The sequence below is a fragment of the Martes martes genome (genome assembly GCF_963455335.1).
Source record: "Martes martes genome assembly, chromosome: 6".
Taxonomy (NCBI): domain Eukaryota; kingdom Metazoa; phylum Chordata; class Mammalia; order Carnivora; family Mustelidae; genus Martes; species Martes martes.
In genome coordinates this window covers 60,038,712-60,065,522 of record NC_137893.1, presented here as the reverse complement: position 1 = coordinate 60,065,522, position 26,811 = coordinate 60,038,712, and the positions used below count along the sequence as shown (strand labels likewise).

Here is a 26,811-nt window from a genome sequence, read left to right as displayed (position 1 = left end):
AGGATCGTTTGATTTAAAAAAGGGAAATTAAATATACAAATTCGGTAATTTGGGATTTGGGAGTTACTTCTTTTAGATTTCTATATACTAATCTGTAGTAGTATCTAGATAATTTTGCGTAAGATACTCAACTAAGTATCTGTGCTGTATGCTGTTATTAGTACTTACCAGTGACTTAGTGGGTCTTTGCAAAAGGCACGTTACAGTTGTTTTCAACATAATGAAAAGTGTCTTATCTCAAACTCTAATGTGCATACAGATTATCTGGGGATCTTGTTGCAGTCCAGATTCTGATTTACGAGATCTGGGATGTGTTGAAAGAGTCTGCATTTCTAACAAGTTGCCAGTTGATACCAGTCCCTGAGTATCATAAATGTCAATTAAAAAATATAAACTAAAAATTACCCCTCCAAAATTCTTACAGATTTTACTTTTTTATATTTTTGAGGCAGATTTTTGTCTTAATTTTATAGTGTGTAGCATAAATTTTGAGGCAGAAAAGAAGAAAAGGCAACTAGCAGTAAAGAACTGATATTTTCATTATTTTCCCCTTTTTGGAATTGAGGTAGCTGAGATGCTATAGGGTTAGAAGGTCAAGTTTGCTTAGCTATCTGTCTAGTGTTTGTTTTAGCCACTGCATCATCTTAGTTTTCCTTTTGTTTTCACAGATGTGTTTTTACAGATTTATACAGATCCATTTTTTCTCTCTTTGGTGGAAATAGCTCAGTCTACTCTATATCTTTATATTAATTTTGGAATTCCATCATTTAGCTTAGTTCTCCCCTGTGCATAAGATTTACAAGTGTTGCTGATGGACACTCTCATATTTCCATTGCAGACCTTTTCTGAAGTACAGAATCATAAGCGAGAACTAGCTATGTGCTTGAGGAAGATAGCTTTTTATGGTCTGTTGAGCCCTAGACATTTGGTAGAATCCAGTGGTAGGATGGGGAGGTTGCCAGATTGTTTCAGAAATGTAACATGCAAAAATGGGGTTTATCTCAGAAATACCATAGATTATCATAAATGTATCTTTTTATTTAACTTCTTACTGGAATTTAATATTGATATAAAATTTAATATTGATATAAAAATATTCCTTCTAGAATGTGAAACACAGAAAATATGCAAGGTGGAAGGCAACATATATCCATAATTGTTTAAAGAATGGAGAGACTCCTCAAGCAGGGCCTGTTGGAATTGAAGAAGATAATGGTATGTATTTACTTATTTAAGTAAAATGACTTAGTAGAATCATAATTGTTCAGAATATTATCCATGATTTTTCGAAGAAACGGTGCATTTTCTTTTGTTCCACCAGGTCCAACATCCATGAAAATTAGGTGTAAAATTTAGGGGCAGTGAGAGATTAAGGCCAAACTGCTCTAATATCTGTGTTTATCAGTGTTGGGTCCCCCAGTAATGGGTTCGTGATTAAAGGAGCGAGACTGATATAAAGTGAAGGTCAGTCAAAGCTTTATTTCACACCAAGCACCGAGAATCAAACCAACCGGCCGGGGCCATGCCTCTTATAGAGAGCGCGACCCCTCCCTGCCTCACAGACTAATTTTTATAGAGCAGAGGCCATGTGGTTGAGCCTGGCCACACACAGGTGGCCAGTGAGATTGCAATACACAGAGACAGCTGCATAGTCATGACAGGTCACACACAGGTGGCCAATTGAATTACAGTTCACACCATAGTAGACATTTGAACTAGCCATTCACCTTGGTGAGAATTGGCGCCCACAAGGGGGGGGGCCCACACTCCTTGGTAGCTAGGGAGACAGTATGCGCACTTTACTGATTGGATGTCTCCACCTGACCCGGCTCATCCCTGCATTTGGGCTGTTATCTCTACCTGACCTGACGCCCCCCTTGTATTTGGGCTTTGTTACCTGTGACTGGTTTCCTGGACTTGCTTTTAAATAAGTTCCCGGGGGGAGGGGGGGGCCAGGGTCAATTTAAGTTTTACTGCAATAAACAGCAAAATGGCTGTTCAACCGAGGTGGGGCCGCTCTGGCTAAATAGGCCCTTACATCAATAAGATGGCCTGGCTATCTCTTGCCTGTAATCAGATTTCATTCTTACATAGAACAGGTAATCCAATTATAATTTATAATATATTCCCAGACCACAAAGGACACTATTAATTTTTACGTATCTATTTGAGGTGAGGGGTTTTTTTTTGTCTGAGGGGTAGGTAGTACATTCACATGGTTCAAAATTTATAGGGGATATAAAAAATATGAAATGAATTTCTCATTTCCATCACATCCCTCATTTGGCCAGATTCTACCAAACCCAGATAAATAAATACTATATTGTTTTAGTTTTTTGTGTCCCTTTACAGATGATTTTTTATGAATTTACAAATAAATAGGAATACATAGCCTCCTTTTTTATATACTGTTGGTAATATAGACACTTCTGCACCTGAGTTTTGTTTTAACTTAATAAATGCAGGAAAGATTCACCATTACATAATAAGTAGTTTTGTAAAATTAAATTGTGAAAAAATAAGGGTCTTACCATTTATTTTTTTTAAAGAATTTATTTATTTATTTGACACAGAGATCACAAGTAGGCAGAGAGGCAGGGAGAGGGAGAAGCAGGCTCCCCGCTGAGCAGAGAGCCCGATGCAGGGCTCGATCCCAAGACCCTGGGATCATGACCTGAGCCGAAGGCAGAGGCTTTAACCCGCTGAGCCACCCAGGTGCCCCAGGGTCTTACCATTTCACTTCACCTTTCAGTTAGTGTGTAATTGAAAAGAAAAGGAAGGACATTTTTCACTTGTTTTTATTGATTAGACATACAGGAAATTGACTATTAAGAGAATAATCACTGTAATCTGCATTAAAATTCTAGGTGATCTTTGTATTATGTTATACAAATTTTAGGCATCTGTGAAAATGGTCATTGAATCCACGAGTTTCTTAAACCATTTCTTAAAGGGTTAGATAATAAATATTTTAGGCTTCTAGGTCATGAGGTCTTGTGGCAACTTCTCAGCTGCTCTTACAGTGCAGAGGTAGCCACAGGCAATATGTAATCAAATGAGCATGTCTCTGTTCCAATAAAACTTTACTTAACAAAAACAGACAGCCAGCCTGTTAGCCAGAGTTGGCTGACACCAGCCTAATCTAGCTCCTTAGATCTGTTTCTGTAGTAAATTCTATTAAAAGATTTCTTAATATTGAACCAGCTCTACATTTTGTAATAAACCTCACTCGGGTGCTGTGTATCGTGTAAGACTGATGAATCACAGACCTGTACCCTTGAAACAAATAATACATCATATGTTAATAATAATAATAAACTTCACTTGGCTCTGTTTTGGGTTTTTTTAATTGCTATATTGATAGACTCATTTCACTACTACTTACATTAATAGATTCATTTCACTGCTGCTGTATTGTTATCAGCTTTACATTGAGTAATAAACCTCATGTGGCTCTGTTTTTTGGTTTTGGGTTTTTTTTATTATATTGATGGATTCAGTTCACTACTATATATTTAGGATTTTTGCATTGACATTCATAAGTAAGACTGGTCTAGTTTTACTTTTGGGTGTCAACGTTCTGCTTACTCCATAAGTATAATCTGAATATTTCTAGTATTTTTTAATGCTTTGGAACATTTTGAATCACCTTAGAATTTCTTTTCCCTTACATGTTTTCTAGAAATTTTTTCACGAAACCAGCTATTCCTGGTTCTGGAGATGGCTTGTTGGTGCTACTCTTCCATGGGAATTAATCCTCTTAGATTTTTTTTTTTCAATTTTCTCAATGCCCAGTAAATGAATGTACACTGATGAAATTAATAATCTAGTTCTTATGGGCCATTTTAGTGATTTCTACGTATATGTGCTGTCCTCACAGTTTTTCAAATGACAGTTATATTGCAATTTTGCATAGTAATATATTATACATATTAAGTATCCATAACAAAATGTATCAGCTATGTTGAGTATTTCCATATATCAGCTAAGAATGAATGGGTAGCAAATACTCACATGAAATGATGCTGAAATCTTTAGTCATTAAGGAAAAACAAATTAAGACTATAGCAAGCTATATCATACCTACTAGAATTTAGGGCTAAAATTGAACAAACCGATAGTCCCAAGTGCTAATGAGGATGCCAGGTAGCTGGAACTCTCACACATTACTCATGGGAGAAGAAAAGGAAAACAGTTTGGCAGTTTTTTATAAAATTAAAAATACAGTTGACACAATATCTGGCAACCCCACTTTAAGGTATTTTTTTACCCAAGAGAAATGCAGACATATGTCCATACAAAGGCTTATACATAACTTTACAGCAGCTTTATTTGTAATTGCCAAAAACTGGAAATAATTCAGATGCCATCAGCTACTGATATTTGCGGCAATATGGTATGGACTGATTTCAGAAGCATTATGCTAAGTGAAAGAAGCCAAACACAGAAGGCTACATATGTATTATATGATTGTATTCATATAACTTTCTGGAGAAGGCGGTGCTCTAGGGACATATATCAGGTAAGTTGAGTACTTGGGGTGGGGGAGGGGTTTACTACAAAAGAACATGGGAAAGGCTTGGGGATGACCAGAAGTTGTGGTTATACATTGTATAAGCTTTATGTCAAAACTGTATACCCAAGATGTATGAATTTTACTGTATGTAAATTATACCTCAATAAACCTGCCTTTAAAAGACAAAGAAGATGGGAGGAGAGAACAAGTGGGGAAGACAAGAAAACCTTCTTGTTCTGTTTATTATTTAGAGGACTATTTAAAATGTTACAATGCCATTTGGTGAAAAAGGTACACTACAGTTTTGTATATGAATACTCTAAATTATTTTGCAGTTTATCTTCTAGAGATGCAAGCTTTCATATGGCATTTCAGGTTAACTTTTTGTTACCTATTTGTGAAAAACACTTCATGATATGTCCTTATCTAATGTTTTAACAGTCTTTTTCGCATAGAATTTTTCTTACAGTCATTTTCTGTAATAAATACCTTGCATTCATATAGTGCCTTAAAGCTTACAAATCATTTCCACTTATTCATACCCTCGGAAATCCCTTGGGGATAGTTTATGTTATTAGTGTTGTACACAGGAGTAAGTTGAAATTCCACATGGGTTAGGGCCTGCCTAAGGACATAGAATCATGAAACAGAACTAGAACTTGAATCCTGGCCCTCTTATTCTGAGTCCTGTGTCTGTTTGGTATTTTGTTTATTCATTTTTTTTATACCCAGTGCCTGTGTTTTTTACATACTTCCTTTCCTACTTTAATACTGACTATAATCAGTAATGTTTTATGTCTGTCCTACTGTTACCAAATGTCCACAAGAAAATACCCAAGATCTTCAGGCTACAAGCAAGAGTCACCACAAAATGGCATCAACCTACTTTACCAGTTTTATTTTTTGTTCCTCTCTTGTATTGTCTTGGGTGGGTCAGGTTGCCATAACAAAACACCATAGACTGGGATGGCATTTATTTTCTCAGGGGTCTAGAGGCTGGAAAGTCCAAGACCAAAGTGGAGCAGGGTTCTTTTGCTCTTGAGTGCCCACTTCCTGGCTTTCAGACATCAGCCTTCTCTTTGTTCTCATATGACCAAGAAAGAAACAGATCTTTCCTTCTTATAAGGCCACAATTCTACTAGAATAGGACTCTACTCTTATGACTCATTTAACTTAGTTACCTTTTGAAGAGCTTATCTCCAAATATAGTCACATTGGTGATTAGGGCTTAGTCATATGAATTTTGGGGGGGACACAGTTCATTTCGTAGCACCTATATATTCTCTTCATTATAGTCATAGATGTTAAGAGCTGGATGAAAAGAGACCTTCATCTGTTTCTTTAACTATAAAACCATTCCTCCTTCCTAAATTGCTTATCTTTTTTTACCTATCTGAATCCTGCCTATCTGTGATGTTTTCCCCTTTGTCTGCATTTCTGCAGAACTATTTTATGTATGTATATGAAGTCTTATAAAATATATAGCACTTAATAAAGTACTTTCATAATTTATGTTAATATTTATTATTTATGGGAACGCTTGGTATTATCGGGCATTGTGCTAAATACTTTACATATATTAGCTAATTTAGTTCTCATAGCTTCTGAAGGTAGCTGGGCATCTCTGTTTAAGCTCTAATAACTAGTTAATGAAACTCAGGATTTGAACCCAGATTTTCTAATTCTAAAGTATATGCTCTTGTTCTGCATTTAAGCTGATGAATTTTTCCCCTTCAACCAGTTTTACAAGAAAATTTCTCAGCCAGTCATTAAAACTATTAATTTCACATTCTCTTGAGAACATGGTACCAATATTACGGGGTACATTTCTGTGCTTCAGATATGATGTAAAGACCTAAATTTGGAATGAACTCCCACTTCCCAGGACATATCCTTGTTCTTGCATTTTTTAAATGTAATTGTTTTTCATTCATTTTTAAAGAAACTTATTTTTTTAATGTTATTTTTTCAGCATTAGCTGGGTACCAGGAATGAATAAAAGACATGATCCTTACAAGAGCTTACATCTTCACGGGGTACAAAAGTTTTAATAAGCAGTTATAGTACATGGTAGTAAGAGATTGTGCCTGAGCTGAGTCTCAAAAGAGAAGTTAAATTAAGTTGGGTAAGTGAAAAGGAAGGATGGTACAAATTTTTAAAAACAAAGCAAAACAAAAGCACTTCAAAAGCAGCAAGGAGTCAGATTGAGATCTGGCTAAGACTGTAAAATCAGTGTGTGGGGGGGGTGATTTTTGTGAGTGAATTGGAGAAAGATAATTCTGCAGATTGTGAGAAGAATTCAGGGGCTATTAGTGATCTAAATTATAAAAAAAACAAAAGCCTGGGTGAGATATTGACATGAGGATAAAGAGAAGGAAATGTAATCAGTAGAACATAGAACACTTTAATGAGGGAGGAAATGGATGATGATCCCTAAGTTTCCAGCCTTTCAAAGAAATGTGACTAATACAAGGTAGCAGGTTTGGTGGGAAAAATCAAGAAAAGATACTGAGATGCTCATTTGATTACTACAGTATGCAGAACTCCCAGCTGGCAATTACATACTCATCTAAAGATCGCAGGAGAAAATTTTGGGCTAAAAGAACTTTGGAGTTGTCAACCTAAAAGCAAGAGACGAAGCCAAAGTGAAATGTTTTTTCACCCAGGGAGGATGGATAGTTTAAGAACTAAGGCCAAAGATGAAACATTTCTTCACATTTAGTAATTACATTAAATTGGAAATTGAAGTTGAACAACTTCTATTACCTGGTGATATTTAAGTTACCTTTTACACACACATATTTGTAGTAAATATAATCATGTTATACTTATCATTACCTTCTAACTTCTGATTTGAGAGATACTTCTTGTATGTGGTTATACATACATTCTTAAATACACCATGAAAATATATTTTTTTGTTTTAAACATATTTGGCTTTAGTAGCATTTCAGATGTGTCATTTTAAATACATTAATATGCCTAATAAATAATCAGTGTTATTTTTTTCTAGATATTCCTTCAGTGACTTCTAATACTAACATTTTCAACTTATGTCCTTGAAATTATACATTTTAATTATTATCATGAACTCTTCTGTTGTGATATGGTTGTTTTAGGCTTTTTATAGTACTAACTTACTAGATAATTAGATATATATAATTTTTGTTATGTTTTCCAAAAATTAAGCTTACATGGAGCTTATAATTTCTTTCGTTATTTTTATTCAATTTTTATAGAGCCTCTAAGCAGTAGAAAACTGGGAGTTATAGAATACCAATAATACTTTAAAATATAAAGGAAAATATTTTCATTGTATGCTTTTTCAAAAGAACAAAATGTAACCTGGTAATTTAATCAAGTGTTAATGTCATAACATCTAACAGTGTCTGCTGAGAAATGGTTTATGTCCTTAAATCTGAATGTGTAAGAGAAAAGTCTTCTTCAAAACCTTGATTTTTTTCTGAGTATACCGTTATATTCTCTTGTGTTCTTAAATTAACTCTAGAGGTAAAATGTAATATGTTTAACAAAAGTCTAATTCTCTGTTATTCTGGAATTAAATTTCTAGTAAAACCATAAAAATAATGGATATTACACCTTCGAGTAAGAAAAAAGGGAAAGATACTTCTGAAAATACTGCTATGTGGAATTGAGTCATATTGTCAAAAAGTACATAAGGAAACCATATGATTAGTACAAAAACAATGTTCCAGGAAAAAAATAAGGCTCAATTGAAGGGAATTCTATTAACATTCAAACTCTAGGTTTGCATGTCTGTGTCAGCGCAGTATCTGCAAAATGATGCTATTTTTAAGTGGTTATTATTAACCTATATTCAATAAAAAAGTAATATCTTTTATCATATTTCTACTAATTTAAAATTTCCCTCTTTGGGGAAACCCTAAGATCAGTTAACTTCAACATTTTTTAGTCTCAGTAAATATTTGCTGCTAATTAAGACCTGTAATTGGAGAACATAGGAGATATAAAATAAGTCAATATATTAGTCATCTAAAATGTAATCTTAAAGTTCCCTAATCTAGTGTTAATGTCATAGCTTTTTACAGTATTTCCTCAGAAATGGTTTATGGCTCTACAAAAAGATATAATTTTACATATATACACTTTCTGAAGTATTTGAAAATGAGTTGAAGATATGCTCTTTTGCTTCTCAGTACTTCATTCAAATCTGGTCAGTTGATTTAATAATCTCCTTTGTGGCTCTAGTCCAGGATTAACCACTGCATCTGACTTTCATGTCTCCTTAGTTATCTTTAACCTGGAATGGTCTTTCAGGCTTTCTAGGTGTTTCTTGGCCCAGTGTTTTTGAAGAGTACAGGTTAGTTATAGACTGTCCCTCAGTTTGGGTTTGCCTGATGTTGCCTCATAATTAGATTACAGTTATGCATGCTTAGCAGAAATACACCAGGATGAGATTATGTCTCCTATGTCACATTGGAAGGTTGTATAATATTGGTGATATTAACTGATCACTCAAGTAATGTGGTATTCTCTGGATTATTACACTTTAAAATGATTTTCCCTTTGTTATTAATAAGCTGTTTGTGTTACTAATAAGTTACTGGGGAATAAGTCCCTTTGAGACCATGTAAATATCCTGGTTTGGGGGGGGGGGTTTGTTTTGTTTTGTTTTTAAAGATTTTATTTATTTATTTGACACAGAAATCACAGGCAGAGGCAGGCAGAGATGGGGGGGAAGCAGGCTCCCTGCTGAGCAGAGAGCCCGATGTGGGGCTCGGTCCCAGGACCCTGGGATCATGACCTGAGCTGAAGGCAGAGGCTTTAACCCACTGAGCCACCCAGGCGCCCCTAAATATCCTGTTTTTAATAAAAAAATTACTCCACTGTCTTTAACATCTACAGATACAAATTAAAGTTTACTGTTTGCTTAGTAGTGTAATTCAGTGACCCAGTGACTTAAGACACTCACACCCTCTAAATAAAAAACATTTCCATTACCCCCCAAAATTACCTCATACTCTTTCCCAGTCCATTCCCACCTTGAGAAATAACTGATTTAGTTGTTTGTTTAATCAAAAATTAGTTCTGTCTCACTTAGAACATTGTGTAAATGGAATCCCGTGGTGGTGGTTTGCACCCAGCTTCTTTCAACACCATATCTGTGAGATTCATTGGTGTCTTGTGTAGCAATAGTCCACTCTTTTTACTGCTGAGTAGTATTTCATATTTCATATTTCATAATATTTCATATTTCATAATATTTCATATTTCAATTTGTTTATCAGCTCATCTGCCAATGAATATTGTGGCTGTTTCTAGTTTGAGGTTATGATGAATTAAGCTGCCTGACATTTAAATGCGTTTGGTTTTTAGACATACTTCGCATTATTTGTAAAGAGGTGGCATGTGTTTCATTGTGCTGGGTCAATAACTAGAATAAAATTGTTGGGTTATATATATATAAGAAGTACGCAAATCATTTTCTAAAGTCAGTGTACCATTTATACTTTCATCAGCCATGCATTAGAGTTTCTGTCCCTCTGTATCATTGCTAGCACCTCATATTGTCAGTATTTTTAAATTTAGCCATTCTGATCCATATATAGTGGTTCTTCATTGTGATTTAATTAGCATTTTCCCCCCCAATGGCTAAATGATATTGAACTCTGTTATAAGTGTTTACTGTATGTTCATATATATTTATTTGTGAAGTGTCTGTTTAAATCTTTTGCCCATTCTTTTTTGTTGTGGTAAATTATACATGACAAAGTTTACTATTTTAATCATTTAAATGTACAGCTCAGTGGCATAAAAAGCACATTGATATTATTCAGCTTGTCACCACCATCTAACTCCAGAATATTTTTATCTTCTAGAATTGAAACTCTATACCCATTAAACTATAAGTCCCCTTTACCCTATCCATTCCTGGCCTCTGGTCACCCCTGTTCTGTTTTCTGTCTTTGTCTCTAGGTACCTCATATACGTGGAATCACACAGTATCGGTCCTTTTGTGACTGGCTTATTTCATTTATTGTAATGTCTTCAGGGTTCATCCATGTTACAAGATGTTTTAGAATTTCTTCCCAAATGCTGACTAATATTCCATTATATGCCTATACACACTGTATTTATTCATCCCTTGAAGAATATTTTGGTTGTTTCTACCTTTCAGTTGTTGTGAGTACTACTATGACCATTAACAAACTTGCCCATTTTTCATGGGTTGTCTGTCATTTTATTATTGAATTATTTACAAATTATGAATAGAAGTTCTTTGTCAGATGCATGTTTTACAAATATTTACTCCCAGTCTATTTCTTCCCTACTTGTTTTCTTACCTTCTTTTAATTACCAAAAATCTTTAATCCTGGCAAAATGTAGTTTATAATTTTAAAATTTTTATGGCTACTTCTTATGTCTTACGAAATCTTTATCTATCTCTACCTTAAAAATTCTCTCATATTTTTAATCCTGAAGACTTATCATTTGAGCTGTTACTTTTGTTTGTGAAAGACCTTAAATTTTTTCATGCATACAGTATGAGGTAGGCTGGATTCAGGATTCTTCCCTCCATAGGATAGCCTATTATTCCAGCACCATTTGTTAAGCATTTTCCTTTCCTTGTTGAATTTCTTCGGTTCCTCTGTCAAAAATTCAATTAACCATGTAAATGTGATTCTGTTTCTGGATTCTATTCAATTATGTTGGTATGTTTTTCTGGTTGGTACCAATGGCACACGGCCCTCCACCTTTTTACAATAAACCTTGGAGTCAGGTGGCATAAGTTCTCCAACTCCTCTCTTCTTTCTCAAGATGTTCTTAGCTATTCTCTGTCCTTTGATTTCAACATAAATTTGGAGTAGGTTTTTCAGTTTCTATTAAAATAAAAAACAGCTGAAATTAGGATTGATACTGCACTGAATTTATAGATCAATTTAGGGAGAATGGATACCTTAACAAAATTGAGTCTTTCATTACATGAATATGGTGTATCTTTCCATTTATTAAGCCTTCATTAATTTGTATCAACAGTATTTTGTATTTTTCAGAGTAGAGATTTTGTGCCTCTTTGGTTAAAATTTGATTCCAAGTATTTGGTTTTTTTTTTCATTCTCTTGTTTACTTTTAGTGTATAAAATACAATTGATTTTTGTATGATGTTGTATTACACAACCTTGCTAAATTTACCTATTCTGGTGGTGGTTTTATAGATTTCTTGGGAGTTTCTTTGTAGATAACCATGTTATCTGCACAGAGAGACAGTTACGTGTCTGTTACTGGATTTAGCTACTTCAGCTTTTGTCTGCTTGGTATTTAATAGTTTATCCATGTTCATCCTTTTACTGTAAGCATGTCTGAGTCTTAAAGCATATAGGTGTTTCTTGGTTTGGGTTTTGTTCATATGTTTGTTTAGTCTATCAACATCAGCCTTCAAAATAGTGTTTGGTCCATTTAATGTAATTATTGCTATAGCTAGATTTAATTCTGTCATTTTTATCATTTGTCTTCTGTTAGTCCCATCTGTTTTTGTCTCCTCTTACAGTGTCCCCACCCCCCCCCCGTGAGTTTTTCCTCTTTCTTCCTTTTTTTTTAAGATTTTTTTTTTTTTGAGATTTTATTTATTTGCGAGAGAGAGAGAGAGAGAGAGCATGAGAGGGGAGAGGTCAGAGGGAGAAGCAGACTCCCCACCAAGCAGAGAGTCCAATGTGGGACTTGATTCCGGGACTCCAGGATCATGACCTGAGCCGAAGGCAGTTGCTTAACCAACTGAGCCACCCAGGTCTCCTGAGTTTTTCCTCTTTCATTCATTATGACTACATTTTTCTCTGTGTCCTTGAACATATTTATAGTACCCACTTTAATGTTATTTTTTTTGCTAATTTTGATATCTAGGTCATTTGAGGATCTTCTGTAGACTTTTTCTCCTACCTCTGATCACATTTTCTTCCTCCCTCCCACCCCCCCCACCCCATATTTCTATTAATTTTTATTGTTGATAACATCTTGTAGCTCCCCTGTATTTTCTCATCTTTTCTTCTGAGTTCTTGGTTCTTGTTCTAGCAGGAAGTTAACATGCCTGAACTCAAAAACTGCCTGTCTTTCTTTCAGCTTTAAGGCTATTGCTCTCACCAGGAGCCTCTAGAATCTTCCCGGAGTGTGCATGCATAGTTCAGGATCATACAGTATTTAGTTGGGGTTTATATACACATTTCAAGGCTCACTTCTCTGCAACTCTTTCTTTTGCACAGCTTGTTGAGTGCCTGCAGGTGAAAACCCACATGAAAGCAAACCTTACCTGGTGAGATTTTCTCTCCAAAGGGCCATCTTCACTCTAGTTTCTACCAGCTTTTAGTCACTTTCTTTTTTTTTTTTTTTTTAAAGATTTTATTTATTTATTTGACTGAGAGAGACACAGTGAGAGAGAGAATACAAGCAGGGGGAATGGAGAGGGAGAAGCAGGCTTCGCCCTGAGCAGGGAGCCTGACATGGGGCTCGATCCCAGGACGCTGGAATCACGACCCGAGCCGAAGGCAGAGGCTTAACCCACTGAGCCACCCAAGCGCCCCTTTTAGTCACTTTCTAATGCCTTTAAAAAGTAGAGGGAAGGGCTCCTCCCAGGACATATATATGTTAGAGTTCTCTAATATAGGAGAAAATTATTTTAGTGTATATAAAATATAAATACATCTACAGGGTTACTTAGTAAAATGTTTATCTCAGAATAGGTAGGTTTTTTTTGGTTGATTAAAATTATCCACATTGAATATGTAATATATTATGATCAAACAAAAAACTTATTTAAAAATTTGATAGGAAATAAATTGATTTTGGAAATTTCTTGCTCTCACTTACATTTTAAATTATGAAGATTCCCCAAAATGACTGTCATTTTAAATAGACTGTCACTATTTAATTTTCCCAGAGTAGCTTTCAAATTCAGCTAATAAGATAGTATATTTTAAGTCTGAATTTCAGAACTTAGAAACACAAAGTCTTTACACTTAATCTTAGCCAAAAGGCCGAGAAGTGATTCTACACAAATTCTCTTATTATTCCTTTCTGTGCAGGTAGCTCTGTGAAATCTCATTCCTTTGTTTTTGTTGATTAGCCTAATACTTTGAACAGCAAACACACAGGTAATCATTTAATAGCTAGTTGAAAGATGAATAGAGTAAAGGGCAGCTGTTAGAAAAATAGGCTGTGGATAGTGTAAATGTGACATGCTTTGCCAAAAATACCATTTATCATAAGTTTAAAGAAAAGATTTTATAGAATTATAAAGTGTTACCTTGAAGTGACAATCATATTGTCAGGCACAATTAAGTGATTTAAGGAAAGAAAACAATTAAAACTATTATTTTAAGAGCTAGAGCCTACTTATCAATTGCATTAAATAGAATTGCATCCAAACATCTGTTTGTCATGTCTGTATAGCAAAATAAGAATGTTTGGCATTTTTCTTTCAAAATACCTAGTTTAACTTTACATATATATTATACAATAGATGTTGAAGAAAATGAAGATGCTGGAGCAACATCCCTGCCAACTCAGCCACCTCAGCCATCATCTTCGGCTTATGATCCAAGCAGTATGCCGTCAAGCAGCTTCACTGGAATACAGATTCCTCCGGGCGCGCACGCTCCTGCTAATACGCCAGCAGAAGTGCCTCACAGCACAGGTAGGAAATTAAAGCTTAACAAGTTTTGAACTCTCCTTTCATAAATAAGGACTGCACTTTTTAGTGTTTTTATGCCTAAGCATGATGGTCATAAAGCATGATAAGATCTTTAAATTCTATTTGAACCCACAAAACAATGTTACATCCTTTTTGTTGAAGTTTGAATGTGATTGTCCTTTTGTTTTTTGAGAAATGACCAAACATTTACAAACATTACTATAAACTTTATATTTTATTACTAAGAATAGCTTCTGAGCTTTTCGTGTGTGGTGCTATTTTCTCTTTCTTCCCGTCTGTTACCTTGCCCTTCTTCACTGTTCAAGAGTAGCCCTGAGGTATGCGGGTCTTCTATTATAGTATGTTTTGATCAGTGTCCCACTGTGTCAGCAAGATTTGATTTTTCTTGCCTTATTTCCTTAGGACCCAATCTCTGCCCTCAACGTAGATACTATCAATGAAGGGAGCAGAGATTGAGGCACAAAATCTCAGTAGCAGTGGAATCACAGACAACTGAAAAGAAGGGGTGTGGGTTATTTCTTTTAATATTATAAACACTTGACTGAAGGAAAAAAGGGAAGTGATAGCTACTTTCTTTGAATAAATCAGCATTGTATGTCTGTTTTTCATGGAAAAGATCTAACAACACTAGTCTCTAGTAATGAGTCGGTGTCAGTAAATAAAAGATAATTTTTAAAACTGCAGATACTGTTCCATTTACTTGTATTATTGACAAAGTGTTGCCCTTACCTTCGAATAGAAGGGCATTTAAAGCCATAATTTGCATCTTGAAGTTTTTCCAAAAATTGTTCTTAAAATACTACTTTTATCTCAGCATAAATGTAATCTGTGGTAGTAAGCTGTACAAACATTTCAAAATATTTAATTCATAGGATGAAAATCATCCTTTGAGCCCTAATTTCTAAGGTTTCTATTAAGTACCACACCATTACTGACTTTGAAATTTTCAGCCTCAGTTTAGGTCATTTTGCATGAGTTGAATAGCATTTAAGTTTTCTACTTGACTATCATAGCACCAGTTTTTATTAGTTTCTTTCCTCCTATTTTCAAACCTTTAACTTTGTATTATCTACAAATATGGCTATTATTTTTGTCTTGAAGAATATTGATGAATGTGATTATTTTAACACTGATCTCTTTTGTGTCATTCTATATATTTTACTCTGACTTTGCTTTGCTTTATGGTCTGTATGATGAGTTTATTAGACAAACCAATTTGAGTTTGTTTTGTAAGTAAAATTTCACAGAACATTATTATAGATATTTTATTTTCTTATAGAAATATTCAGTATTTCCAGTGTAGATTAATATAAGCAATACGAGCTACTTAGATGCATTTGCCTTAGATAAATACTACTCTATTCTAGTGAATTTAAACACTAACCAGGAGCCTCTGACACACCATATTTATAGAAGGGCAAAGTGAGAATAAAATGCACTTTGAAATCAAACAGTATTGGTTATTAGTTCCTGCTCCTTTCTAAACCACAAACTCAAATGTTATGCAGCCTCTCAACCTACGTAGGTTTTGCCTCTTTCTAAAATGAAATTAAATCATATTCTCATGGTGATTTTAATTATTAGAGAAAAAGTTTGAAAATTCACTACTAACTGTGCCTAATCACAAAATCAGTGTTCAGCAAATTAGCTTCCTTTTCCTTTTTTTCTCTTCCTTCCTATCTCTGTGCCAAATACAGGGTATTTAAGAGCAAGCTAATGAACACTTAAAATCATTTTGTGAATCAAGGGAAGTGTCACCTTTGGGGGTAGGATATTGACCTTAAAAAAAAGTTTCCTAAAAGCGCTACCATGTTAGACAACATATCGTAGGGCAAAATTCTGGTACAAGCACATACGTACATATATTTTATATATAGTTATACAGTGTGTATATAGAAGAGAGAAAGCTTACTTCTGGGAGGGCTGTATTCAGGTGAAAAAATATGAAATTGCTACTTTTATATAAGTGATAACATCTTAGTAGTTTCATATGTTCACACTAACAGACAGTATCTCCTGCTTAGAATATCCTTGACATACATAGACTTAGATATTGAGGAGGTAGTCTTCTATTAGAAAGTTTTCTGGCATGAACAGTTCATCTTGCTCCAGCTGACTCTGGCTTGAGCCTAGTTTTTGTTTGTGTTTTTTTTTTCTTTTTTGTTCCTCTGAGTGAGCACATAAAACCAAAAACCTTGGAACTTCTTTAGGGTGAGGTCCTGTCTTGTTACTTTATGTACACTCTTACAGGCTTAGCATTTACAAATTTATCATAGCTATTTTATAAATTAATTTTAAGCAACTGTATTAACTATACTAGATATTGCTATCCCTAATTTACACACTGGAAAGAAATTAAGCAATTATCCCATGAAAATAAACACATAAACATATTTATTAGTGACAGAACTAGAATTTGAACCCACATCTTTCTGATTCCATGTTTTTGACACCTCCTTTCTGTGTCTCTTCCTCCAAGGAACTAAATCTCTGTTAAATCAGAATCTACTTTTGTCACAATATTTTGCCCCTTAAAATTGATTTGAGATATTGGAATCTCCTCTTAGCTGGCAGATTTTTATTTCTGTTACATTTAAAACATGGGCTATGTAACCATCTACTTTTTTCTATTATATTTAAAACAGTTAAAAAAAAATAGGCTCTCAGTTGGCTAATAGCAAATGAAATAACATTTTTAGTTTATAAATATAGCAGATGTTTCCCCTCTTACTCACTTTAAGATTGATTTACTTTCCCTCATATAAAGATCCAGGATGCACTTTTATCAAAGGGAAATCCTCAAGATAGCTGAAAAGAATAGTATGTACTAATATACAGTTTTTAGTTCTTCCACAAAAAAGCACAGGGGCTGCGAGGAGGGCAGTGAGAGCGATTGTTTAAGCAGGCAGTGTTGGCCTCTGTGAACCACTGTGAATGATCGGATGGAGGCGATCGAATGGACGGTTTGTCCTTTCTCTTGAAACACATGCTTTATACAGCCTATAAATATTGAGGAAGAAGATCTCGGTAATAAACCTAAATAGGTTAAATATTAGAATTATGTTATAATTAATGCTGGCCTTTTGATTATAAATGCAGCTTATCATATGAAGATCAAAAACTTAGCTCTTCTATTGTTCTTTTATGTATGAGAAGTACTGCATTTGAGTTTTCCTGCTATACAGTTTCCAAAGTTGTTAATATTTTGCCCTGACTGTTTCTGTCAGCGCTCTTTTCCATTGATTATACTGAGGTTTTACTCAGCCCGGTCCTCCTATTTTCTTGACTTTGCTTATAGTGTTCCTTGTAGATAGTGTGGCTTTCTCCCTTTTTTTCTGCCTCTCCAAATGCTACTCCCTTAAGGGTTCTTTTTAATTATAATTCTGGATAATCTTCTCTAGTTTTTTAACCAACACCCATTTCTTCCTTTTCAGAATTCCCAGACTATGTAGACTATAGAACAATTTAAATTCGACACTTAATTAGAAATCTTGTAATGTTTAATTCTTGAATGTGTATTAATCCCATTTAATGGGCTATGTAACCATCTTCTTAAAAGTTAACCAGAAGTTATTTGTTGACACTTCTTTTTTGTTAAATAATAGAAAGGAAGAAATTTCCAACACAGTTCTTCTACTCTTCCACATGAATGTTTTTATGGTCACATCACTCCCAACATATTGCAGTCTTCAGAGCTGCTGTCTACTTGTGAATTGACAAATGAGACCTTTCCAGATCCAGAAAGAAAGAAAAACAGATTTGGGCATCTTAAAAAAATAAATGAATAACAAACTAAGAGCCACTTTTACTAATTTAACAAGTATTTAGGAGCTTATGTTGGGCCTGTACACTAGGCCCCCATGGGAACATGTCATGATGGCTGCCGAAAGGACAGGCCTTGGCTCATGTGCATCAAGACAAATGGAAGCAGTATCTTCTTACTGCTGCTTGAGGCGTGTTTAGCAGCCTGTGCTGTCAGTTCAAGCCTTAGTTGAATGACTGTGACCAGAGAAGTTCTTGATAAAATACAGACTATTTTTTTAATATTGCTCAAATAAAATTTTACTACATAACTGAATTTTCTCCCTGCAAATTCTGTTTTGTTCTTGTTAAATAATAGTGCCTACTTATTTAATTATATGAAGATGTACTAATAAGCATTTAAAAGTTAATATAATACACTGGTCAATAAAAATACTCCTTTTCTATAGAGAAAGAGATTTGTTCAAAAATTTTAATTTAGGCAGAAACACAAATTACTTAGCAAGGGATGGCTTGATATCTAGAATGATCTGTGAGCAGGTTGTAGACTTACCTTTTTTTTTTTTTTTTAATTATACGAGAAATTATATCATCACCTACCTATGGTTTAGGCACAGCTCCTTCAGAGCACTAGGCTTGACTAGGTAGTCTCTGAAGATCCCTCTCAAATCTTGCATTCCATTTTTTTTTAAATGTAATTATGTGTTTTTAAAAGTAAGTTTTGAGGGGACAGTTAATGTTGGATGGTGATCCTTTAATATATTTGGTTAGCACTTACCAAAATCAAGCAAAATATAGTCATGGAATTGGTCAATTTAAAACCTGACTTTGGAGTTACACTTCTTTAACTTTTTCTATAAATGAATTTGTGTATATATGTGTGATATATACACATGTGTGTATGTAACATTAATCGAGAATTACTGCTAAACAGCTTAGTAAGTGAAAAATGCATGAAATAGTATAGTATGCAGACATGCCACTGTCTACATTAGATATGTGTGTATGTAAACACTCAGAATATATTTTCCTGTATATTTTCTTTACCAGGGTCCAACATCAAATAAGTATGTCAGATTAAAATTCATTAAGATCTCAAAAAAGTAATTAGGAAATGAAAATTCCTTCATGATCCTTTAAATATTTTCCTAGTGTATAATTAAGAGGTATAATTTTTATGCCCATTTGTGGTTTTCTGATGCAGGTGTAGCAAGTAATACTATCCAGCCTACTCCACAGACTGTTCCGGCTATTGATCCTGCGCTGTTCAGTACAGTTTCCCAGGGTAAGTCAGCTGACTGATTTTTTAAGACATACTATATCTCTTGTTTTGGGTATTGTTTTCTAATTATGCCTTAGAAGTATTGTATAGTGGAATGTTTACACATTTCTTTGAATGTCTGTGTTCACTAGATTCTCCAGTGAACCAAGATTGTTTCATATTATCAAAAATATCTAAATTTGAAGGCATTCCCCCCCCCTTTTTTTTTACAGTTCCTTTTTTGTGGTATACTGCTGGATATAGTGGCACAAACATATAGCTAAAGCTATCAGGAAGCTGATACTAGATTACTTTAGTCCAAAATTACCATGTCTTATGATTATGATCTTCCTTATCTACACTAAATGATTAGATTATCCAAAAAGAGGAACTGACCATAGTTGAAAACAAAAACAAAAAGGAACCTGTTATAAACTAGCAAATTACCCAAGAACATAGTGGAAAATATTTATCTTATCAGTAGACAGGCCAAATAACTGACCCAGTGGATACTCTGTTCCTCTGTTAAACTTGGTTTCCAAACTCCCCTCTGGAGTCCCACCCAATTTTAAAAGATCCACCTAAAATCTGATGTGAAAATATCTGAAATAGATAGATCAGGGAAACAGAGTAGGGACTCTGGAAAGTAGACCACGCGTTATAGGAATTAAATTAATGATGAATGTGGCATTTGGATCAGTGTGGCAAGAATATATATTCAAAAGTGATGTTAGAACAATTGGTTATGCGGAGGGCACCTGGGTGGCTCTATCAGTTAAGTATCTGACTTCAGCTGGAGTCATGGTCTTAGGGTCCTGGGAACAAGCCCCGCATTGGGCTCCCTGCTCAGTGTGGAGTCTGCTTCTCCCTCTGCCTCTCTCCCCATTCATTCTTTCTCTCTTTCTCTCTCAAATAGGATCTTTAAAAAAAAAAGAAAAGAAAAATTGGTTATGAGAAAAATATATATATTAGATACTATCTCTCAATACTTGTATCTGATTTAGTTGTATCTTAACAGGTTTGACAAATGAAAAATGATAAATTCATACAGAATACTCCTTCTTCCCCATTACATTGTTAGAATGCAACTAATAGACCAGGAGAAATTGAGATTTAAAAATAAAGAAGTAATGTCCAGAGCAAATATAAAGAGCTCGTACAAATGAATAACTGAAACTCAATTCGGTAGGAAAAAACAGGCAGAGAATATGATAGGTGATGCAGGTATGCAGTGAACACATGAAAGCGTTCCCAACCATATTATTAATTAGGGAAATTGAGAATTAGAATGATTTGGGTTTATGTCAACAGGTAAAAAAAATATTTTAAAGGATCAATAATCTATAGTGTCATTGAAGACCTAAGGAATGACTCTCGCATGCTGTTGATGGGAAATGTACATTAGTAAAGTTTTTTTCAGCAATATTATGTCACTGTTAAAATTGCAAATGTAATTTTTTTGAACCTGCTATATTCCACCATCTTAAAAAAATACTCAGACATGGGCACAAAATTTACAAGGATCTTTTATTTCAACTCATCGTAATAGTGGAAAATAATCTTTTAAGTGCTTATTGGGATATTATGGTTCATTCATCATATGGAATGCTGAGTAGATATTAAAATATATACACACACACACACACACACACACACAATATAGTACCTGACATGAAAAGATCTCCTAAGCGTATTAAGTTAAAAACAAAAACAACAACAAAAAAATAAATAAAAAATAAAAACAGAAACAACAAAAAAACAGGTTGCAGAACATTATGTATAGTATGACCCTATTTAGGAAAAAAATACTAAAATTATCTTCCTGCATGGATGTATGTGTTTAAGTACATTGAAAAATTCTAGATAATACTCAGACCAGAACTAATAGTTTCATAACCATCACTGTCTCTTTACCACCACCTCTAATAAATACTCCCTGAATCCTTTTCCTGTTTCATTTTTCTCTTAGTGCTTAGTACTTATCACCTTTAATACCCATAGTGTATGTGCATTAGTATTAATATGTTAAACATTTCTGTAGTGAATTTGTGGCTTACTGTGGAAAGGAGAATGGAATTACTTGAAGCAGAACATTTCCTTTTTTAATTTACATCTCTCTATATAGTATTACAGTGTGAATAACCACTTACCTCATGAATTTTTTTGAGAATTAAATGGAATATCTGGAAAGTATTTAGCGCAGCCTGACCAAATTCTACCTCTAATCATTCTAGTGTTGCCATTTCTAAGGAACATTATCTTGGTAATGCCTGGATATAAAGGTTCTGTACTGAGCTTTATCTTTACCACCAAGATTTACTGCATATCAGGTGATGCCCCAATGATTCTGCCCATGCTTTCCATTCAAGTCAGAGGACAGTAGAGTACACTAGGATCAGATAACCAAGGTTCCTGACATGAATTTTTAAAATTACCTAGGTAAGTAGGAATCTCAAAAGACCCATTTTGGAAATTTTTAAAATTAAGTATTCTGTGATCTATCATGACATTAGGTAAATCAGTCTTAGAAATAGATGCTTTTGTCTACTGAGTGTGTAGGGATTTCTCTTAAAACCAAAAAGGTTATCTTTGATCCAGTGCTGACCCAGACTCTTTCTGTTGTGAAGGGGAACTTGACTAATAGTTCTAGCTGTCTTCTGCCTTCTTGTACTGCCCTGTGGAGGAGAAAAGCAGCCCTGTGATGAGGAATCTTCTCTGAAGCCATCGGCAACTGTATTGAGCTTAGAGTTCAGAAAAGAGATTCTTTTAGACAACCTCTTTAATCCTTCAGACACCTTTTAGGTCCACTGTGTGCTCTCTGGTCGGTCTGATATGACCTCTAGTAAATTTTAATAATATAAAAAAACAGCTTTTATTTGGGTGCACTAAGCAGTATTTACTATTTTGTATATACTGAACAGTTGTTCTCTTCTCCTTTTATGTATTTTCCACTTTATCTAGTTTTCAGATGCTAAGTTAAAAGAATCATAATTAAGCAGATTTCTTTTTATTTAACTTAAAATTTTAATCACATGTCTTATTAATGACTCTTAGATGATATTTGGTTTTTTGGGGTGTTTTTTTTTTAAGATTTTATTTATTTATTTGAGAGAGAGAGTAAGAGAGAGCATGAGAGGGGAGAAGGTCAGAGGGAGAAGCAGAGTCCCCATAGAGCTGGGAGCCCAATGTGGGACTGGATCCCGGAACTCTGGGATCATGACCTGAGCGGAAGGCAGTTACTTAACCAACCGAGCCACCCAGGCACCCGATTAGATGATATTTGTTAAATGAAGGGAAACCTGAAGTGTTACAGAATAGCAAATGTAACTATTTGACATGGCTTTTTAAGTTCTTTATATTTTTAATTAATAAGTCTAGCATCTCTATTTAAATCTATAACTTACATTTTGTATCTGAGTCTTTAAGTTGGTTATTATCTAGTTATATTTTATATGATAGATACATGTTTATAAGCTATATGTATTATATATCCGTAATGATATTTTTCTGTTAAAATATTTTCATTCACTTTTTCTGAATATTGAAATTGTTATTTCATGAAAAGTGCAGTATTTGTGTTTTAAAATAGTTTTATCATTGGTGGATAAGTTTGGTTTATAAAAACTAAGATAGTAATGGAGTTCTTTCCACTACATACATCTCATTAATAAATGAGTGGTATGTCAGCAAAACATTGCTAAGGCTAATGCTATAAAAATAAGAGTTCTAACCATGGGGCCTTCTTCTAGCAGGTCCAATAAATTCTGTGTGGTTGCCCTATATATTTAAAGATTGCCTGAGATAAGAAGACAGGCTGTTAAAGCACAAAATGAGTAGTGGGGTAAACTCAATTTTCAACGGTGTCTCCCTCACCTAGATAGGATGTATAGCTTTACATGACTAGAACCTTGCTTAATATATTTGGAAAAACCGTTGAAGAATCTAGTAGGTATTTTCAATAAAAAAAAAAACCTAAAGTGTCCTGACTAAGTTTTCAACAGAACAACAGCAGGATAATTGTTTTTTAGGTTTAATGGGTAACAAATGCCAAGACACTAAAATATAAAAGATTTGTGGTGATTGCATTGCAGTGGTGATGCAATGTGGTGATTGCAATGATTGCATTTTACTAGTTTATTGATTTGTATTTCTTGCTTTTTAAGCAAACTGAAATGCAGGAAAATTGAAACAGGGTCTGTCAAAGTTGGAATATATAATCTCTTAATTCACAACAGTAAAGACCAACCATTATGATCTTTAATAATACTCAACAACTTTTTGAAGACTTTTTATGTAACACACTGGCCTAATTACTGTAATGTAGATCTATGTGTATCATCTTAAAATCTGAAATTTCATTGATGTTTAATTCTGTATGAACTCTGTTTTAAAATATAGGAAATAATGTACAGACAGCATTTTTATATTCATTCATTAAAGTTACTCAGTAACTTTTTCATAGGTACCTGGCATTGGCCTAGAAACTTTAGGATGCATTGTTTCAGAACTCTTGAAAATTTTAGAAGATAATGATTTGGATCAGAATTTAGAGTCTAGATACCTGGAGACACTACTACCTACTTTGAAATCCTTACCTAGGTAATAGCAAAATTAAAAGCAACTAAACAAAGATAGTCTGTTTATAAGTACATGCTTATAAACTGAATTAAAATATATTATAAATATATTTTTAAAATATTTTAAAATAATCTTTTAAAAAATAGTATTTTAAAAATAAATATAAAATAATATACAAAATATATTATCTGAGCCTCTGTCTTCGGCTCAGGTCATGATCCCAGGGTCGTGAGATCTAGCCCTCATTGGGCTCTCTGCTCAGTGGGGAGCCTCCTTCCTCCTGTCTCTCTGCCTGCCTCTCTGCCTACTTGTGATCTGTCAAATAAATAAAGTCTTTAAAAATATACATATATATGTGTGTGTGTGTGTGTGTGTATAATATCTGTTCATTTATAAATAGAATTTGAAATATATTATTTGTTATATTCTGTGTCCCAGTCTTCTGATCATTTCTTAATATCCTTATAAGGAATTCTGAAGAAAATGGTATTTCAAAAGTCAGGACACAAAGTCAGTTTTTAATTTCATCTTTAGAAATATATATTCAAACTTTAGATTAAGTGAAGTTGTTTTTTTGGTTTTACCCATATTATTTAGTCAGGGTCTACCCATATTAATCATATGTGTAACTGGAAAACTTGCTGAGAATAAATTTTGGACATAATTTATAAAGGTTGTTCATGTGTTTAATTTTATATTAATGATAATTAAACTGTAGAGATTTTTATATGGGGGGCACAAAAAATCTTTTCATGCTAAAAAAGTTAAATGACTTATGTAATTTTTAAAAATAATGTTATTTCTTTTTTTTCATGGAGAATTATATTTATATTCTAGCTCAGATGAAGGTCAGATGGTTTAGTTTGTGTGTGAAAAGAAAGGCTTAACTATTCTAGTATAAACACCAAAGCTACTGTCATTTTTTTATACAGATTATAATTTTTTTGCTGTTAATTTATCAAAATAGAAAGGCTTCTAGTTTGACTTCCAGATTAAAAATCTTTGCAAAAAAGTTATTAGTATTGGCATATGTATGGTTTATGTTAATAAGGAAAAAAGTGAAAAGCATGAAAATACTTAGTTAAATATTTACACCTAGGGTTGAAAAAAATCTTTATGTTTTTATATAACCTTAAATATTTTCTATAATTTTAAATGTAAGCATTTACCTAACCTAACAGGATACTTTTTAGATTCCTACAAATATCTTAATGACTCTGTGTTTCTTCTAGGGGATATCCGTCTAACTCCAGAGGACTTTGCTAGAGCCCAGAAATACTGCAAATATGCTGGCAGTGCTTTGCAATATGAGGATGTCAGCACTGCTGTGCAGAATCTACAGAAGGCCCTCAAGTTGCTAACTACAGGCAGAGAATGAAGCCTTTGTACAGTAGATCCATGCATTTTTGGCTTAAAGAACTAACAGTCCATTACTCTATCTTCAGCCCATCAGGAGCACAGTTTTAAGGAAGACTTCAATTGAATTGACTTAACAATGAAATCTGTGTCTGTGTATCAGATTCCCGTTGAAGCATTCAGCAGCAGCCTCAACCAGTTTTCATTGTCCATTTAGTGGATCCAGTAATCTTCGGGTATATAGGGCCGATGTGAGCAAAATCTAAAAATGCCCATTGAATCCTGCTTCAAAAAACAAACACACACTTCTATGAAATGTATTGGGGTTCGCATTGTATTTATTCATAAATTAAAGATTTTTTAAATCATAATTTGGACACACAGACTGTATTACTTTGCTATAAAATTCTAAATTTAACTTTAAATAAAAATTGCTAGATTATACTAGATTAGAGATCATGTTTTTGTTTTCCTCTGGATTTATGAACATCCTAAACTGTTAGATGAATCTGAAAGGGATTATGTTCATAATTAAATTTATGTTCCTTTTTAATATAACTACATTAAAAGTTAAAATTTTTATGGAAGAAAATAGAAGGTAAAGAGGTGGAATCACTTTTAGACTTAAGAATAATGTTGGCTTCCCAACTGTTTTCCTTTCTCCGTTGAAACTAAAGTGAATTGGTATTTATTCATAGGCAGTTTGACTGCATGTACTAGGGAATGAAAAGAAGATATTTATAGTAATGCCTGGAAGCTTGGTGCTTAAAGTTAAGGTTCTCCTCTGCTGCTGAGGAATGGATTCCATACGGTGTATAGCTAGGAGCGATGCAGAAGATTATAAGAATTTAGACTCTCAGTTGTTAATTTTATAAGTTTTGTGGGAAAATATGGACTATGTGTCACCTGCATTTGTGCTGTGTAAAAAATAAATACGAGGATTCTTTTAAGTTGTTCAGCTTATTACAGAGCCAAATGTGTTTTAATTTGCATGCTAGAGTTTGTCATTTTTTTAAGTCATTATGTTAGTACAGGAATATGGTATTTCTATAGTAAAAAAAAAAGTTTTTAAAAAGAAAGAGGTAAATTTGCCAAATTTATGAAATTTATCTCATCCATTTCATTCATCCCATTAAAATTGGAGTCATTTAACATAGGGGTCCACAAACTCTGTATAGTCAATGGGCAGACTCCTGTTGTGTAAATAAAGTTTTACTGAAACAAAACCATACCCATTATTTATGTTTAATCTGTGTTTGCTTTCCCTAACTGCAGAATTAGATGGACTGCAAGTCTAAAATATTTACTATCTGGCTCTTTAAGAAAATGTTTGCTGACCCCTGTTCTAACAGTCTCTTTGAAAGAAAGTGAATCATTAACTCATAATCATTTGTCTTTCAATTTTCTTTGCCTAAATGTAATGCTACTGCGTAGGGTTTGATAGAATGAACATTCAGACAGAATAAACTATTCTAAGTGCAAATTCAAGCCCCACAAACCATGTGGGGCTGAAAAATGTGTTCATATCTTTCTGAAAAATGTCTTCCATATCTTTCACAACTAAATTCCTATAACATCTGTAGAGTTCAACATTTACATCTAGAACGCTAGTGCTCTGATGCATTCCTCTACACTTTTATTGTAGTAGGAGAG

General features: G+C 33.9%; 1 protein-coding gene across 1 annotated transcript in view; it reads left to right on the top strand.

The window, feature by feature from the left end:
- VTA1 (vesicle trafficking 1) overlaps nucleotides 1-26,540 on the top strand; it is a 71,387-nt gene extending 44,847 nt beyond the window's left edge. The window contains exons 5-8 of the mRNA XM_080805459.1: nucleotides 1,107-1,215; nucleotides 14,010-14,183; nucleotides 19,168-19,248; nucleotides 25,035-26,540. Of these exons, the coding sequence (XP_080661585.1) occupies nucleotides 1,107-1,215; nucleotides 14,010-14,183; nucleotides 19,168-19,248; nucleotides 25,035-25,180 (510 nt within the window). The 3' untranslated portion in view covers nucleotides 25,181-26,540. The remainder of the gene's footprint in view (nucleotides 1-1,106; nucleotides 1,216-14,009; nucleotides 14,184-19,167; nucleotides 19,249-25,034) is intronic.
- The last annotated feature ends 271 nt before the right edge of the window (nucleotides 26,541-26,811 follow it).